The 18,536-nt window shown below is 31.1% G+C and overlaps 1 protein-coding gene across 2 annotated transcripts in view; it reads right to left on the reverse strand.

The window, feature by feature from the left end:
- The window catches only part of LOC139517296 (cytoglobin-1-like), a 112,530-nt gene that overhangs the window by 48,805 nt on the left and 45,189 nt on the right, over positions 1–18,536 (reverse strand). Inside the window, exon 1 of one of the 2 annotated variants that reach the window (XM_071308215.1) lies at positions 10,829–11,368. The exons of the other annotated variant lie outside the window; for it this stretch is intronic. Within the exon in view, the coding sequence (XP_071164316.1) occupies positions 10,829–11,025 (197 nt within the window). The 5' untranslated portion in view covers positions 11,026–11,368. Of the gene's footprint in view, positions 1–10,828; positions 11,369–18,536 lie in introns of those variants that run through there. 2 annotated transcript variants of the gene reach the window in all.

Genomic DNA, 18,536 nt, shown 5'->3' on the forward strand with positions numbered 1-18,536 from the left:
AGTAAACCAGTTGCCACTTTAGGCATGGTTAAATTTGAGAACAATCATGACAAACCAGATGTAATTGAACCACCTTTTAGTTCTAAAACTATGGAAGAGACAGTTAGATTGAAAAATTCTGAAATTTTATCAAATTTAGACTCAAAACTTGCACATCTGTCTTTTGATCGTAGAGAAGAAATAAAAACTTTGGTATTTTCTTTTAAAAATCTTTTTCCAGATGTGCCAAACAAAACCACTGCTGTTTGTCATGATGTTGATGTAGGAGATGCTTCTCCAATTAAGCAACATCCTTACAGGCTCAATCCACTCAAACTTGAAGTTATGAGAAAAGAAATTAAATATATGCTTGACAATGATATTATTGAGCCGAGTAACAGTGAATGGAGCTCTCCTTGTCTCCTTGTGCCAAAACCAGATAAAACTTTTCGTTTCGTGACTGATTTCAGAAAAGTAAATTCAGTCTCAAAATCTGATTCCTATCCGATTCCAAGGATAGACGATTGTATTGACAATATTGGTCAAGCAAAATTTGTGAGCAAATTTGATTTATTGAAAGGTTATTGGCAAGTTCCATTGACACAGAGAGCTCGTGAAATATCACCTTTTGTTACACCAGATGGCTTATTTCAATATACTGTAATGCCATTTGGCATGAAAAGTGCTCCAGCTACATTTCAAAGAATGATCAATAATGTTATAAAAGATTTAAACTGTTGTTATGCTTATATTGATGATCTTATTGTATGTATTGATAGCTGGGAACAGCATTTAACACATTTGTATGATACTTTTGATAGATTGTCACATTCAAATTTGACTGTTAATCTTGGTAAAAGTGAATTTTGTCAGTCCACTGTTGATTATTTAGGGCATACAGTTGGCCAAGGTCAAGTAAAACCTATTATGGCTAAAGTGGAAGCTATTTCCAAATTTCCACCTCCTACAAATAGAAAACAACTTATGAGATATTTAGGCATGATAGGATTTTACAGGAAATTCTGTTCAAATTTTGCTACTGTTGTTCAACCATTGACTCATCTTTTACGAAAAGATTCTAAATTTATCTGGAGTGAAAATTGTCAAAAAGCTTTTGAAAATAGCAAATCACTTTTAATTAATAGTCCAGTTCTGATTACTCCAGACTTTGAAAAACAATTTAAACTTGCCGTTGATGCAAGCGATGTAGGAATAGGAGCTGTTTTATATCAAGAGACAGATGATAATGTTGAAAAACCTATATCATATTTTTCTAAGAAATTAGATAAACATCAGAAAAATTATTCAACTATTGAAAAAGAGTGTTTTGCAATGTTGTCAGCACTTCAACATTTTGATGTATATTTGAATCCCACTGTATATCCTATTCTTGTTTATACGGATCATAATCCTCTCACCTTCATGCATAAAATGAGAAACAAGAATCAGAGGTTGACTAGGTGGAGTTTATTGTTACAGGAATATGATGTAATTGTAAAACATATTAAGGGTAAAGATAATGTAATAGCTGATGCTTTATCTAGAGCTTATTAAATCACTTTGTATATATTATGTATTTTTGTTCATATTATTCATGATAAGTTTTTGTTACACTAAAACTTCTTTTAAGGGGGGAGGTGTTATGATATTGTAATTATTATGTTTATTTATGTTGGCCTAATTTGTGTTGTATGGCCTGATAGTTGTTTACCAAATAATCTTATAACTGTGCAGTTTAGGAATGATTGGAACTTTCTAGAATGATCCTTATAAAAGATGCGTAATTTAAACTTCTACGTTATTCCAGAAACTTCCGTTGTAACTTTCCAGGATTTTCCACAATGTTCCATTATAGAGTGTTCTAGAATTTTCCATGACAACACTATATATACAGACACTAAAGTTAAACTCTTATAAAAACTTGGACATAGACATTGATAGACATTAGTATTCACAGCATTTGGATTGACACTTTTATTCTACAAACAACATCATACTGGATTGTGACATTAGTAGTGAACGTAATATTCAAATTGGATTCCGAAAGATTTCCGGATACAGATAAAGATAACAGATTGGACTCATATTTTGACAGTTAAGTTAACAGTAATATTTGTGTAATACCTTTTGTAAACTTTTGTATATTAAATATTGTTAAATTTTACTATTGATTTGTGTCTTTTGTTGGCTACAATTTAAAGGCGATTTCTGGCCGTAACAACAGATGTCAAGGTCAATTGATTGATTGATTGCTTGATGATTGCTTAACGTCCAATGTCAAATATTTTATGCATATTCAGGTCAATTATCATCGACCGTTGGGGAAAAAACACATGAAAAACTGGTGGTTACACTGATGATTTTATCTGAGGGAAAATAAGTTTATTTTTGTAAGAAATCAATATTTTTGTATAGAAAAATTACATTAACGGAACGAATTGTACTGCACCAGGTTCGCATCTTTAGTGCTACTCGAGGCCAAAATATTTGAAAATCAAAAACTTATTAATAAAGTGCTCATATTTGAAATAAAAAAGACAAAAAATATAGCAATAGCCGAATTCACCTTATCTGGTCTAGTCAAATGATAACCTCAGCGCGCAAAGAAATGGTATTGTCCGCGCTGTTATGAAAATGATTCTATGTTATGGTGTGTTTTGGAAATGGTACGTTCTATCGAATAGCACTATGAATTACATATTCCTGAATATGGATTTCTTGAACTTCATATTTGTGTGGACGGGGGAGGTTGGTTCATTCAAAGAATACACTTCCATTGAGTTTATTTGGTGAGTAAAAGGAAAATGGATGAACATTTTAACTGTTTCTTTCGTAACTTTAGACGTCATGTCTTGTACTTGCTGATAATTTATAATGCCATACGTACACATATGTTTCGTTTCATAAGTATAATTCGATCTAAAACTGGTAGACTTGTCACTTCACGCGATAATTAAATTACGTTTCTGATGTGGTACTATGAAGTATTACCTTCTGTTAATCTTTCTTTCTTTAATTAATTTTCTTCTTGCAACTTTTTTCCTGACATTAATAATTTGTATGTAATTTGATGTGCTTTTATTGTAAAGTTTATCCTATAACTTATTTAGATTTTTGATACGTAGTAACACAAGAAACGAAGTTTTTTAATACTTAGTAACACAAGAAATGACATCTCTTTGCGGTCAACGGAAAAAAAGTCACAGGAAAAAAGGCACAAGCAAAAAAAGTCACAAAACCTTTAGGAAAAAAAGTCACAGGAAAAAAGTCTCAAGAAAAAAAGTCACAGGAAAAAAGTCTCAAGAAAAAAAGTCACAGGAAAAAAAGTCACAATAAATAAAATTATTTGAAAGAAGTATGTTGGAATGCACATAACAAACATCATGTTTTTCATGTATGAAATAAAGAAATAAAAAAATCACAATTATATGAAATGTTTTATAAGAAGTATGTTGGAATGCAAATGACAAAAGTCAGTTTTTATATCAGCTGTATATGTATGAAATAAGTAATTTAATAAAAAAATTGCAGTTTTGTTAAATAAAAATAATACTACTTGTAAAAGTGATTTTCTAAAATATAATATAATAAAACATAATGGAGATACATGTAACTGGTCTTTCTAGCATGATCAGAGGTTTTAAATCCCTTTAAAACAGTCGAAAAATTAATCATCAGCTATTGAATGTTTTCTTTAAAGTGTTCAGGAAAGAAATAAGACTAGACAAATATTTTTATTTGTTTTTCTTGAAGACTTCCTAGAAGCTTTAACTTTCAAATTTTTCACATTTCAGAAAAATGAACAACTTTATGCTGTGTCTGAAACATTTACTTTGCCAAATTTCATTTCCTTGGCAAACATGTAAGCACTGTCAACATTTCTTACTGATCTTCGAATAAAGGAAGAGGGGAGTTAAGAGCCATTAGTTGGTTCACGCTATTGCAAAAACGTAATTTTTCTAGTTATTGAACGAATATAATGGTATATTTTATATACATGTTATTTCGTTCAGAAAGTTGACTGCGATGTTATAAATATGTGGAAGTGTCATATTTAACCCAAAATAACCATTTTGATTATACTACTCGAAGGCTCTAGTTAGTTACTATATATGGTATGATTGGCCATATGACCACTTTCCTTCGTGATAGATCAAATACATTACCCTATAGCCATTAACAATAATCAAATATTTACCGCATAGCAAGCTGTTACAGGCCCTGACATGACAACATGTAGTTCAATTTAAAAGAGAAAGCCAACGGCCTGGTTGATATACAAAACAATAAACGAAAAACAAATATGATGCACAACAACAAACGACAACAGACAGGCCCATAAACCGTCCATAAACAAAGATAGAGTTCATCCACATTGACATCTTTGATGGATTGATTTAAGATTGCTTTATGCCGCATCAACGCAAAACACTTTTGAATAAAACATATTTCAACCAAACATTTTTTTAGTTACAGCCTTGACCGATATCTAAATATTGATGAAAGGATTCTTACAATAAAGCTATTTTGGCAGGTTTTGAAGTTTTGTGTTAAATGCAAAGCCTTTCTTGTCTGTACGTATCTGAGAGGCTGAGCTTTTATGGACATCTGAAGAATTTTTTTGAAATATAAAAATATTATATCCAGTTCCTACAACGGTTGTCGGTTATTTAATCCCAAAATTAATATTTGTAAATTGGACTACATGTTTCATTTTTAAGTTTGCATTCATATATTTTAATATCATAAATAAATTTTAAAAAATAGAAGAATCTTTGATCTTGTTTAAAAACCTCGGAAAATGAGTTCATAAAGAGCAAGATGATTATGCAGTAAAACTTTAACAAAACAAATTGAAGAGAGCAGTTTCTTTAGTTACAAACGGTTTTAATTGGTTCGAATTTCCTATGCTATATGAGGTGTTTTTGACATTTGTGGGCAATTCGTCTATCATGGTGTTAGTCTTTTCTCTGTCTTTCGATCGACAATAGAAACCCACATAATATGGTTTTACTTTTATTTTATTTTCATCAGCAATAGCACAATGTTTTATTTTTTATTTTTTTATTTTGAGTAGTCCATTATTTCACAACCATCGTAATACAAGGTTTAGCAAATAACTGTCAAAATTAGGTTCAACATTAAAAGCATTTCTATGATATGAGTGATGAATTTGCCTATGCACTGCCTTGAATTTTGTCTTACTAAAATTACGTGCTTTCATTTCTTTACTATCACTTTTGAAAATTCCTTTGTAAAGACTTTTTAGGTTGCTAATATTGATTCTTTAATCAATTATTTTTTTTCAGACATCAAATAACAGCTCTTTCCGATCTATTTCCTAACAATTTTACTACAAAATAACATCTTGTCTGGAAAGGGTTAGATTCTCAAATATTATTTCACTTTCTAATTAACGCGAAATCAATTTCCGATGTGAAGATTATCTTCTCTAATTTAAAGATAAATAAAGTATTAAAGATGGACATCGTATAATATTCAAAGTAAAAGCTGACAAAGAAATTGCACTTTTCTTTCATAAAAATAATGCACTTGACTGTATTCAATTATTTAGAAACGGGGAACTTTTATAATGTGCCAAGTAATTATAGATGGAAATTCTTCAAGTTATTCCAAACATGGGGATTTTAATCCAGGATTGAATCTTGCAGAAGTTTTACTGGTTACTGGAACGCACAAGTCTAGCGATATGAATGAATAAGCACGCAATATAGATATCGATTTCATTTCACCATCATATATAATGGAATGAAACAACGGTCACTAAATAATTTTGTTTTACAGACCTTCAGTGTTCAACTGACCATTCTGCAATTTAATAAAAGAAATCGTTTAGATAATGCCACTTTGGTGAGCCATTACCAATATAATCGAATTCATTGCTTAATACAAGGAGGATCTTCAATCTAATGTTAACGTAAATATTGACATAATTAAACTGGATAGCTTTGAATCAATAATTTAGGCCAGTGTATAGTCTATTATAACACTTTCGACGTTACGATTTGTCATTTGTACCTTAAATATTTATTACAAGGTATTTTAGTTTAATGAATAACAAATGCGGATAAAATCTATGAATGCTACTTTCTCGTTTCAATTTATTTTTCCTGTAGTCAAGTTCATTCTTCATAAGTGTTCTCATTTTTTTTATAAAGATTAGACTGTTGGATTTCCTGTTTGAATTGTTTAACCCCTATGTTATATTTTAACAAACAGTGTACATGTTTGATAATTGATAAAATCACCGTATACAAATATTATAATTAATCTAGATTACTTAGGCAACATTCAGGCAAAGTTTGGTAACATTTGGCTCAGTAGTTTCAGATTTGAAAACGTATGACGATGACGGACGCCAAATGATGGCAATACCAGATGAGCTTAACAAAAATTAACACATATAAAAAATATGCTCATATTCATATTATTTATAAAAATGGAAAATATGAAAATAATTTTGGCCCTCATTGCCTAAACTGGTGAGACTTTAGGTCAAATGTTTAGATTATACGCCTTTGAGATACAAAAGTAAGGATATCAATCGATATCGAGATATCAGAAAAACATAACTTCATTGTTTACTTAATAAAATGAAAGACTGGCCAAGTTTAAGTTAAAACAATCAATGGTTCTGTGAATACTTTTGATATCAACGTTTCTAAATTTTTATTTAGGACTTTTATTTTCTCGTTTATATTTCACATGTTATTAACAACTTTACCCTGTACAGTTATCCGATATTTTTTTCAATTAGTTTAATGCTCAAAAGATACTAAACGGAACATAAATATGATTAGATGTCTTTAAACTATGAGATTGAATAATTGATTGTGATCCCTCGTGTAATTCAAAAATTACCATTATATGTATTATGCTTTTAATTAAAATGATTAGATAAAATGAATTAAAGTCATTAATCGCTTTTTTCCTGCGACTGGTATCCATCTCCCGTCTTTGTTGCATACAGGTAGCAGAAGTCAGATCGTTTAGTTGCTGTAGCACCTGCAGCTGTCTAGGTTTGTTTTTATAGAGTTATAAAGCAATGAAAATCTATCGTAAACAGAAGTAATAACGGTTGATTGCCTTCATTCTCCGATAAATGGTGTTTTTCAGTCAACGGAGATGGTAAAATAGAGTATATATTAGAAAAACCCAAACGCATTGTAAGCAATAAAAAGTCCCTTCAACAGCATAATTATTCTGTTTTAGTTAACTATTCCATACATTATTTTATACTGAAAAGTCTAAGTAAGAGCTCCTTATTATAAAATTGAGAATGGAAATGGGGAATATATCAAAGAGACAACAACCCTGACAAAGAGCAGATAACAGCCAACGGTCACCATTTATTGTATTAACCTTCCTCATTATTAGATATTTAGTAACAATACAAGTTTCAGACAAATTAGTCGAACACAAAAGTGCTCGAGTATTTTAGAGAGTAATTACTAGGTTTTCTAATTTGTTCAAGGGTACTGTAACAACTCCTTCAAACCACTTTGAGCAGCTGCATTCATTTTTCATCTAGACGGATAACATTATTGAATAATCAGTGTAATATAATAAAACATCAACATTTGGATACCAAACGTCAAATTCATATAGAGGAAGACCAATTCCGTGTTGAAGGCCGTACACCTTGACCTATAATGGTTTACTTTTATAAATTACTACTTGGATGGAGAGTTGTCTCATTGGCACTCATACCACATCTTCCTATATCTATTTTCTTCAATTTTTGGTCTAATATTGTATAATATGACTAACAGGTACATGTTATTGGGTTATTATCTATTGGCTTTCTTTCGTGTACGAAAAAAATATACCACATCGAATCAACCCCATAGGCTATTAACTATGACTCCGTGTAAAAAACTCCATTCATGGTATTTGAGATACACGGAAACGCAAAATCTATGATAGGACAGATATTATGATGTCATGATCTTGCCTACAAGTTTTTGTTTCTATACTGAAAAGAATATCCGTCAGTGTAGATAGTAAAATTATACCTGTCAAGACTTAAATAGCTGTCAAATAGATATAGGAAGGTGTGGTATAAGTGCCAATGAGACAACTCTCCATTCAAATAACAGTTTATAAAAGTAAACCATTTTAGGTCAAGGTACGGCATTCAACACGAAGCTTTGGCTCACACCGAACAACAAGCTATACAGAGCCCCAAAAACTAGTAAAGTAAAACCATCCAAAGGGGAAAACCAACGGTCTTATCTATATAAAAACGAGAAACAAGAAAATGCTCAAGTTAGTTAAAAATTTCCAATTATCTATACAGCTTTATGAAATGTCAACAAATTATTTCTTTAACTTTTATTTCGAAGAGGAAATAATATTCCGAATGTATTCACAGATTCTACGTGTGGACTATGGATTTTATGCTTCAAGACCAGTCATCGATTGATGTATTTCGTGTTTTATCTCCAGATACGTGAATTGAACAGTAACGTTTTATAAGCTTTAATGAGGCAATGATGAGAAATATCATAAACAAATTATGTTATCAGTTCACTACACTTACACGATTTTTGATTACTACAAGTTCAGGAGCTTCATAAATGCTAACTTAGTAACCTTATGAAAATACACTGATAAGAAAACTGAATTAACAGATTGTGACATGCCGTTAATCGACAAACTGAAAAGGACAAAAAAACACACAAAAAAAACCGCAATCAATAACATTTAAACGATCACTTAATTAGAAAATTATTTAGAGAAGAGTAGATTTTGAATTTTCTGTCCTCCATATGTTAAATTTGCTGTTACACTAACAGTTTACTGGGTCCTGTACGATTAAGTGTTCGGTAGATAGTAAGGTATGCTGTCTATAACATCTAATGAGAATAACAAAATTGATAATTTTGCTATTATATATATGTTAACTTATCATTGTATTTTCGATATAGCACGGCGGTAAATTTTTGTTGTCTAATAGTTATTCTTGAAGGGGCATTAGCGGTCAAATGTAGTTCACCGATTTGATTAAATGTCTCATAATTTATTTTCAACATACTATAACGTGTATCCAAATGACTAAAACTCCAAAGAAAAAGTTCCCAATGTCTGGACTTTTATAATGTATCATCATTGCGTGTGTATTTTTAGCCTAGTACTCTATACACCATCTAAATATCATTGAGATGACCAATAAAGAGTGCCGATGGTAATTACGGTAATATGACACGATATAAAGAAAAAATATGAATAAACAAACAACTACGTGTAATAGAATAATGACCATGAACTGTTTGGTTTCCTATCATAGATAAAACAAAGCAAATATAATATAAATATCGTTTTCCCTGTATAAGATGGTTTTTATAGGTCAAATAAGGCAACGTTATCATTCTTCTTCATATTTCAATCTTAGTATACCCTGTCAGCTTAGTCCTAAATAGTTTAACTCGTCAATATGTGACAATGAGTATGTCCTTTTCGTGACTGTACGCTAACTTCTTCTAAAATCTCTATAAGTGGCTTAATATTGGTAACTATGTAACTAAACTTAACAGAATCATTACTCACATGCACGTACCAAATCAGGAACCTTATTAGTATTTCTGTCTTAAATGTCTTATGGAGAATTGAGCCTTATTAAATGGAAGATCTTTGATTGTTTCTTTTAATTGAAGTAACACAATTTATAGAATTTGGACAATTCAAAGCTTGACATATTAAATGTACTACTGTATATTGTCGTACATATAGCCTATTATTGTTTTTGTCGTTGTGTTGCTGTCTCACTAAAGTTTAGGTGGCAGTAACAGAATTTACACCTTTTTATTGGTGGTACAAATGTATATAAAAATCATAACATATGGTGTGATTGTCAATAAGTCGTCTTCTGACATACGAAAAGACTGCGAATGTGTGAACAATTACAGGTCCATATTTCGTAAAACTTAAATGTATACTTGGAATGTAATAAAAGCAATATGCTGTCACTTGTTCATTTGGATTAATATCAAACAAAACTGAAGTGTTATATAGTCACAATGGTATGTTTATGAGATGCAAAGCAAGATTGTATTGATCAGAGTTATTTAAGACTTTGGATATTTATCTAGCAATCATCCACATAGCAAATATTTACCATTCTCATCAAGACTTTAGTGCAAAAAACATGTATACCTTGTACATTGTAACAAAAAATGGGATTGAATGGCAGTAATTACTCATTTTCGCCGATGATCGACACAAGTGCTAGAGTAAATATCTGTGTAAATATGCAATTCATCTACATGCAGGTTTAAAAGCATTAGATCTTTCATCAATTCTACTTATGAATGGAATCTTTCGAATAAACCTCTATTGACCTAAAACTTTGCAAGATGTAATTCTGCTTCACCACCTATAGGAGGTTGAGTGATGTTACGGTATAATCATTATAGTTGTAAAGCTAATTATATAGCAATTACGCTAAATATATTGATGATGCTATAAAGCTTTTTTCTGGAATGTGAAAACATTTAAGGTTTCATGGTAATCTTCAAAAGAATACCTATAATAGTTTTCATTTGGAAATGTTTTATCAATCTCATTCACCCTTTTCTATTTATAGCGATACTATAATTGTAATCTTTTTTATTCATATCACGTAGTATAAAACATTATATTGATTAAAATTACACTGAAACATAGAATTACCAACCAAGTTAAACTCGGTAACATCTCTCTTCCATTGGATCCGTTTTAAATCCAAGACATTTTATTATGTTGTTTTTATAATACAAAACAAGAATAAAAAAAATAATACTTCCAAGAAAATATATTACATTACTATTTATAAAAGCTTGAAACTTACCTTATAAACATTTCCACCCCTGTTTCTTCTATGTTTCGCTTTATTCCTTTCCACGACTGCTTTAATTTAAACACTTGTCTTGCATTTAAGGGTAAACGGGGGTCAACATTAGGGACCCCATTGCCTTCGTTCAGCACATCCAAATGAACTGGCGATCCTTGTTCACTAGTGTCCGGTTTCGTTTGACGACAACCCATTTTATTTTTTACTAAAACATGTAGATTTTCCTAATCATTTCAAACTCACTTTTCAGAAAGAAAAAAATAATATTCCACGCCATACAATATTTAATATTATTATGGATTTTTGATTTTTTTTCTTTCCTTTTTCAAAGAGTTTTATGTAAATATAATTTAACTCTAATTCCTCGAGACGATATGTGTCATTTAATGAAATGTCCAATTAATTTCAGAAATAATCTATAAACACTATAAACGTTATGAAAATGCTTCTTACAGCTAAAGCGTTTTTGTCATACTAAACTCCACAACCTTGCTGGTGTAATCTGTCGATCAATAGAACTGAATGATAACCAAGTGTGTGTGTGTGTGATTCGGTGGCTGAGCTTTTGTTCCCGTAGTTAAACTATTTCGGTAGATAAATCAACAAATTATTTTATGCCTAGTGCGTTAGTAGATATTTATTTAACTAATAAAATAACCAGATCAATTAACGTACAAACTTTATTCGTTTGTGAGTGAAACAATCAAAGATTTTTCAGCTTTTAAATTCTAACTTCTACAATAAATTGTATCTTTGAAGTCACATTAGTAATATAATCATCAATCAATATTTTATTGTCCAGAACTATAATTCAACTTTAGAAAAAGTTCGTATACCGATCGCTATTTTTACATTATAAGGTAATCAAATTAGGCTAAAGAATATTTGCATTTATAACCTATAATTCAGCTGATGAAACCTTTAGAGCTTGATCAACCAATTGATGTTCTACAAAAGTTGAACTGCAGAGCGAAAAAAATATGTCAGATTGTAAAACAAGATAGAAGAGTTTTGTTATTATTATCTTAGTTTTGTAATCAAATTGAACCACAGTTCGTTACAGATGTAGGTTAATAAACAGTCAACATGTTTATAAAATGTATTTTTTATTTTATTTTATCACATTACCCTGATTTTTTTATAAGTATACGCAGGTGCTATTTTATATTTGATCGGAACAGAAGATTTGACAATCAATCAACAAGGTCAAACTGTAAACCATAAAAGTGTTCCTTGAAAACGTTTTCGGCAAAATTTAATATAGAAATTTCCCCTACAGAAAATTCCCAAAAATAAAAAGTTTGATCTTTAAAGACATATGGTGCGAAGATGCTGGCATTTGGAGCGATATTGTGCAAATATTTGCTGGTGCTAATAAACAATTCAACAAATCAAATTTGCTGGTGTCAATAAATATTGTTCGTCAAACCATGTCACACATTCGGAGGTGTCAATGACACTGACCATGGTTTTTCTAATAAAGTCACAGTTTCGGTGAAAGAGGTGAAAACTAAAAACAAAACTTAATATTTATTGAACAGATATATCATGTTAAGGAGGGGTATTTGCGAAAAATACCAGTCGAGAGAATGTTAAATTTCACGAGCCGAATGTTAATGTACTTAAACGCGTTGATGATCGTGACGTTACAAGCGTCCAGTCGGATAGAGTATTTTTTGGCAAATACCACGACAGAGAGGGTAAACAAGGCATATCCTTTTAGCAAATACCCCGGCGGCATTAAAAATGAACGATATTCATTTGATAACAGTAAATTGGTGAAAAATACACTGGATATTAACCAATCAAAACCCCGGATTCTTACATAAGGTGTAATTATGTTATAAATATGTGTATAGATATTAAGAGGACTCATGATCCTACATCCTGTTTACCCTGTTTGCTTATATTTTTTCATTGTACAATGTCTTGCGTTTCTCAGACTGTGTATGAAGTTTTTACACTAAATCAGTTGGGTGTTAACTGATTGAGTCTTTAGTCGTTGAAAAAAATAATTTATCTGTTTGTTATAATTGGCTTTAAACTTACGTTCAGTATCTATTGTTTTTTTATGATTTTTGTGTGTGCCCCTTAAATATCTTTTAAGTTAAGCATAATATCTTTATTCTCAGAACCATTGCAGATACATAGGTACAGAATATAGAGTGCATAATATGTAAGGCAAATTACAACTAATTTTATAGATTATTCTTATGTTGACCTTTAACGCCACTGGCCCCGGTTGGGAGAGGACTGAGTGCTTTAAAACATGTGTAACCTCACCACGTTCCTTATGTGACGGTCCCAAGCCAATATCCTAGCTGTAGTTCAGTGGTTTCATTGGTTGTCATTGGTTAATGTCTGTCATAATAGGTTTTATTTTGTAAATTGTCCTGTTATGGATTAGGCAGTTAGTTTTCTTTTTGTGGATTGTTTCAAATTCTTCATGTCGGGGTCTTTCACAGCCAACTATGTTATACTGATTTTCATCATTGTTAGAGCCCGTATGTTGACATAAAGCTCATTCACACTTCATTTGAACTCTCGTGGATAGTTGTCTCATTAGCAATCATACCAAATCTCCTTTTTTAAAATATATACATGTATGCTTCGTCGAAGCTAACAATGGCAGTAATCCGGTGGTTTAAATAAACATGGTTCGTCTTACAATGTCACCAAATCGCTATTGTTAATAAACATTGTTTAAACAATGTCAACTGTCGCAAAAAGTTTCTGATTTGCTTTTCTCTTGGGGAAAAAGGCTATTATTATTTTTCGTTCGTAATATATTTGTGAGTTTTGATGACGTATTGTCAACAGACAATCGGCATTTCAATGAACTGTGATCCTATTTCATAGGGCTTGTTCTTATATTGTATGCACAGATTTCATATAGGTTTCATTTGGAAAACATAAAAAAAAAAGCTAACACTATCCTTTACCGTAATATTCCTCATTAAAGGTAATGTAATTTCACGGAATATTTCAAATCTGACTATAATAGAAACACTACGGATATAGGGTATCTATCCATAACACAAAGTCAGTACATGCACAGCAAAAAAAAGGCACAAAACAAACAAAGGATCTCTCACCTCATTGCAAGTTTAAAACGGTCTCCAACACAGGCTTGAGGGGAGTTCTATATAAAAAAGAAGATGTGGTATGATTGCCAATGAAACACCTCTTCACAGAAACACAATGACACAGAAATTAACAACCACAAGTCACCGTACTGTTTTCAACAATGAGCAAAGCCCATATGTACCTTTTTGACAATATTTAAGCAATATCTGTATATAAATTTTTTTTCTCTTAGACTAATATTAATTTTGCTTGTAAGAGGTTTGATGTTTATAGAGAAGGTACTGGTTCTAAATGTAAACAAGTTTTAAGTCATAGTTACTAGCATCTTCCACATTTGAAATAAGTTCACCGTACAAACAGAATATATTTACCTACTTATCTTCTTCTTTGTTTCATTACCACAGATTTAAACTTACTGTCAGTATTATTATGTCTTTACTCCAATAACTGTTTCATTTACCACTTATTATAAAACTTAAAGTGTATTAAAACAGATATCATTGTTAAGGTTATCAATAAATCGTTTTTATTTAAGAATTGAATGCTGCTTTTTGTAAATTTATTGGGGTGTAAAAGCGTTGACCGAAGTACATTTTGTATGAAGCGCGGAAGCGCTTCATACTAAAAATGTGCGCACGGTCAACGCTTTTACAGCCCTATAAAGTTACAAAAAGAAGCATTCAATACTTATAATTACATTTTTTAACTAGAATCATGAAAACACGATTTTTATCAAGTTTTCATTTAATTTTCCTGTGCACTTTATTGTTGGACCTCGTGTCATCATGAATGATAAATGTTATTGTCTAATACAATTGTTTCAGGAATAGCACGAGATGTGCAGTTGGCCAATCAGAATAACGTATTATAATGAAACATACATCTAATGTAATTATAAAGCGTTTAACCATATTACTAGCTCGCTAATAGTATTATGTTTTTATATGATTCAACCGACACTTTTCATTTGTGATATTTTTGGCGTTCTTAACTTCACTATTCTTTTTGTCAACTTGTTGGTTTAAGAGACGTTTAAATAGATTCTAAACACGTTTTTAAGTATTAAAATTCTTTTTTTACGTTTCACGAAATTCGGTATTTTATGTTGGTGTACAAAAAGTATGATAAGTCGCGCAAAGTTCACAGATGTTTAAATAGTTATTTTTCAGAATCATTTATAAATAATCCATTATTTATCAAAAATATCGGTCAACAATTTTATTTTAGAGACTATATCATTCTTGCTCGTTTCGTCAAGATAAATACCAAAATTTTTAATATCTAAACATTGTTTGTTTGAAGCAAGCAGTGTTAAGATATGGCATGTTAATTTAAAGCCGATTTTCTTCAATCTAACATAGAATAAAAATTAGCTATGAGTAATTATAAACGTATCATGCCAATTCTGGTGCACAAGCTACGTGTTTCTGGAATAAAACTCACCAGTTTTTACAGATCAAAAGTTAAAGAAAACTAAATACGTAATGCATTCGTAGACACTAAAACTGAAGGGCTTAGACAAAACCGAAGGTCAGATTTGTCTGGAAAAGTTGCAATCTCACTTACAGTACAATGATAGGAGCCATGAACTCGAATAATAACTATAATATGAACAAATACCAAAACACTGATAACTTGACACATGGTAATAACTATCCCCGGGAACTGACAGTCCTTCAGCGACACAGTACCAGTAGTTGTATGTAAAAATTTCAACGAGTACTGTTAAGATAGCAATTAAAGCTAAATTGATATAATTAAAAATCGATTCTAAGCATCAAAACCAAAAAGGTATAAAAGGTACAGCAAAAAGCAGCTACATCAACTTTGTAAAAATTACAAGTTATGCACTGTCCATACTAGATGTTGGCATTATAACTTGCTATGAGATATATAAGGGTTTTGCCCTTTGTTGCAAGAAATACAATACATTGTATTTTCACGTTTCTGCATGCTATTAATAAAACTGTTTTTTTTTTATTCCACTGTAACTAAGAAAAAAAAAAAAATAAATAACCCTCCATACATTTTACGCGTCCGACGCGTTATTTGCTTAATCAAGAACACTCAAAGTCGAATGTTTGAATATATAAAGTGCAAAATCACAATACCTTCTTAAAACAAAAAAACAAAAATGCTCAACGGATAAAAAAAGTAAAAGACAACTGATTTACATTTTCTATTAAACAATTATTAAAGTTTGTGAACCTCTTCTATAGCAGACACGAATTAAGAGTGGCACTAAAAAAAACAACATTTTTGATCGATCATTAAAACTATTATATCAAGTATTTAAATACTTAGTTAATGAAAGCGATCGTCGTAATAGCAAAAATGTTGAAATTTCGCTTTTTCCCGGACAGATACTTTGTACCAAAATGTGCTCAGATTAGACTTATTTTGTTTTAAACGATTCATTTCATTTGGACTGTTTGTAACGCGTAACGTAATGAATCAAAGAAGTTGTGGCGATCTGCGGCCATAAGATATAGCAACTAGAATATTTCTGTGTATCTTTTAGTTTTCTGGAAAATGACGCAGTCATTGTTCCATTACTGGCGACCTGAACTTCATTACATTTCTCTGCCTACCGCGCTTGGTTTCGTTTTTACTATTTTCTATACAAACTGGAATTTGCTTGTGTTATCATTATGCATGAGAGGTCATTGTGTAGTAATCAGCCAGGAACCAGTTTACAAACTAACTGGTTTCTGCTTGTATTCCACTACATTCGAACAAAGTGTTATAGTTTGACGGGAACCAGTTTAGAATTTGTAAACTACAAAACGTAATCGGTTATTGTTCATTCCGTTTTGGTGTTTCATACCGACTTTTATGGTTTGAATAAGCTTAAGACCCTTCAAACATTAATGTGATAGGTATATTAAAGACTGTTTTACAAAAGGATGGAACTGTTTTGCTTTCAAAGTCGTACTATAGTGATATCTGTTATGTACGGATTTCCACTCTCACCGGTTAATTTCTTCTTTTACACGTGCTTTTGAAACTTCCTGTTTAAACATCGCAAGTTTTAAAATTGTTTTTTGAGTGAATTTAACTTATTTTAACAATCATGAAGCGTTCCAGAATCATTTTCAAGCAGTTTCTTCTTCTCTTTGATGATGGAAAATAGGTTTTTCTCAAGAAAATACCGCAAACGATCGCAGAGGAATTGAAACGTACAAGTCAAGTCAGCACCTGGTTAAATTGGCATCTAGTCAAATCGGCACCTATTTGACGTCAATTCGGCATCCAATAATATTTGTTATAATATTTTCTATTCAATTAATTAATAACTGTTACCAAGTACATAGTGAATATGTTGTTGTGTATTTAGGTAAACAACGAAACCAAAGTGAAATTATGTTGTTGTGTATAAAGGTAAACAACGAAGCCCTTACCCAAGCTGTTGTTTTAACAATTAGACAATTATTAAAATAAAATGGAAAACTATGAGTCCCTTTCAATAAATCAAACTTTCATGCCAAATAATAAGCAAATTTAAGGTGTTTTTTTTCAGTAAAGTTTAAAAAGCATTAAACAAACAATCCTGTAAAATGCTCAACTGGTTTAAATAATGCATAAAAATATCCAATATCTCATGTATTAGTCCAAATAATTATGACGTCTGGCAAGGCTATTTTATTTTTTTTCTGTGATGTCTTCCTACGAAGTTTGTAGGAAGGCTTCGTAGGAAGGCGTCCCAGAAAAAAATTAACATAGCCTTGCGGTCATAGAAAGGTGTCCCAGAATAAAATTTAAAAAGCCTTGCCAGACGTAATAATTATTTTGACTACTCATATATATATCATTAAAAATACACCAAAAAAGTCATTAAGTTGAGAAAAATAAATATATGCAAAATGTACATGAACACCCAAAAATGTGAAAGTTAGAATTTAACTCTTTTTGCTTAAATACTGAAAAAAATTCTGGCAACCCCTTACTTATTTTTACTCTTTTTGCTTAAAATACTGTTAAAATTTATATTTAACATGGGTGACAAATTGACTATATCAGGTGTCGATTTAACCAGGTGCTGATTTGTCCAGGTGCCAATTTAACCAGGTGCCGGTTTGACTAGAATTCTTTGACAAATGTTTGAAATTACCTGAGTTTCATTAGACCTTTGATAACAGTAACAAAAAGATTATTTACTTAATATTTTGTGGGAGAAGGGGGTTCAGACTATGTGGTATCAGGTCTGTTCGCGCCCAATACACTTTCGCACCCTACACGTTCGCACCTCGCACGTTCGCACCCAAGGTCCGTTTGCACTCTACTCACTCGCGCACAATTTTAATTCAAAATCAAGTTGAATAATTGGAAAATCATGATTGTTGTTTTAAATTGCTTTGGTGTAAATACTGAATGTATTTATAGCTTGGTATGAGTAAAACATTGAAGATTTTAAAGGAAAAACACAAAAGATAATTGTTTTTAACAGCTTGGTCCCTTTGATCTGAAACAACGAAACAATAAAATATAGGAACCAAAATATAGCAATCCACTATTATAACCAAAACATGATAAAGTCTATTCAACACACAGAAAAAAACATAGTCAGAATCTCACTTCATTTTGAAAGAAGTCAATGAAACAAAGTTATAGCAATACA

Source organism: Mytilus edulis, chromosome 3, assembly GCF_963676685.1.
Source record: "Mytilus edulis chromosome 3, xbMytEdul2.2, whole genome shotgun sequence".
Classification (NCBI taxonomy): Eukaryota; Metazoa; Mollusca; class Bivalvia; order Mytilida; family Mytilidae; genus Mytilus; species Mytilus edulis.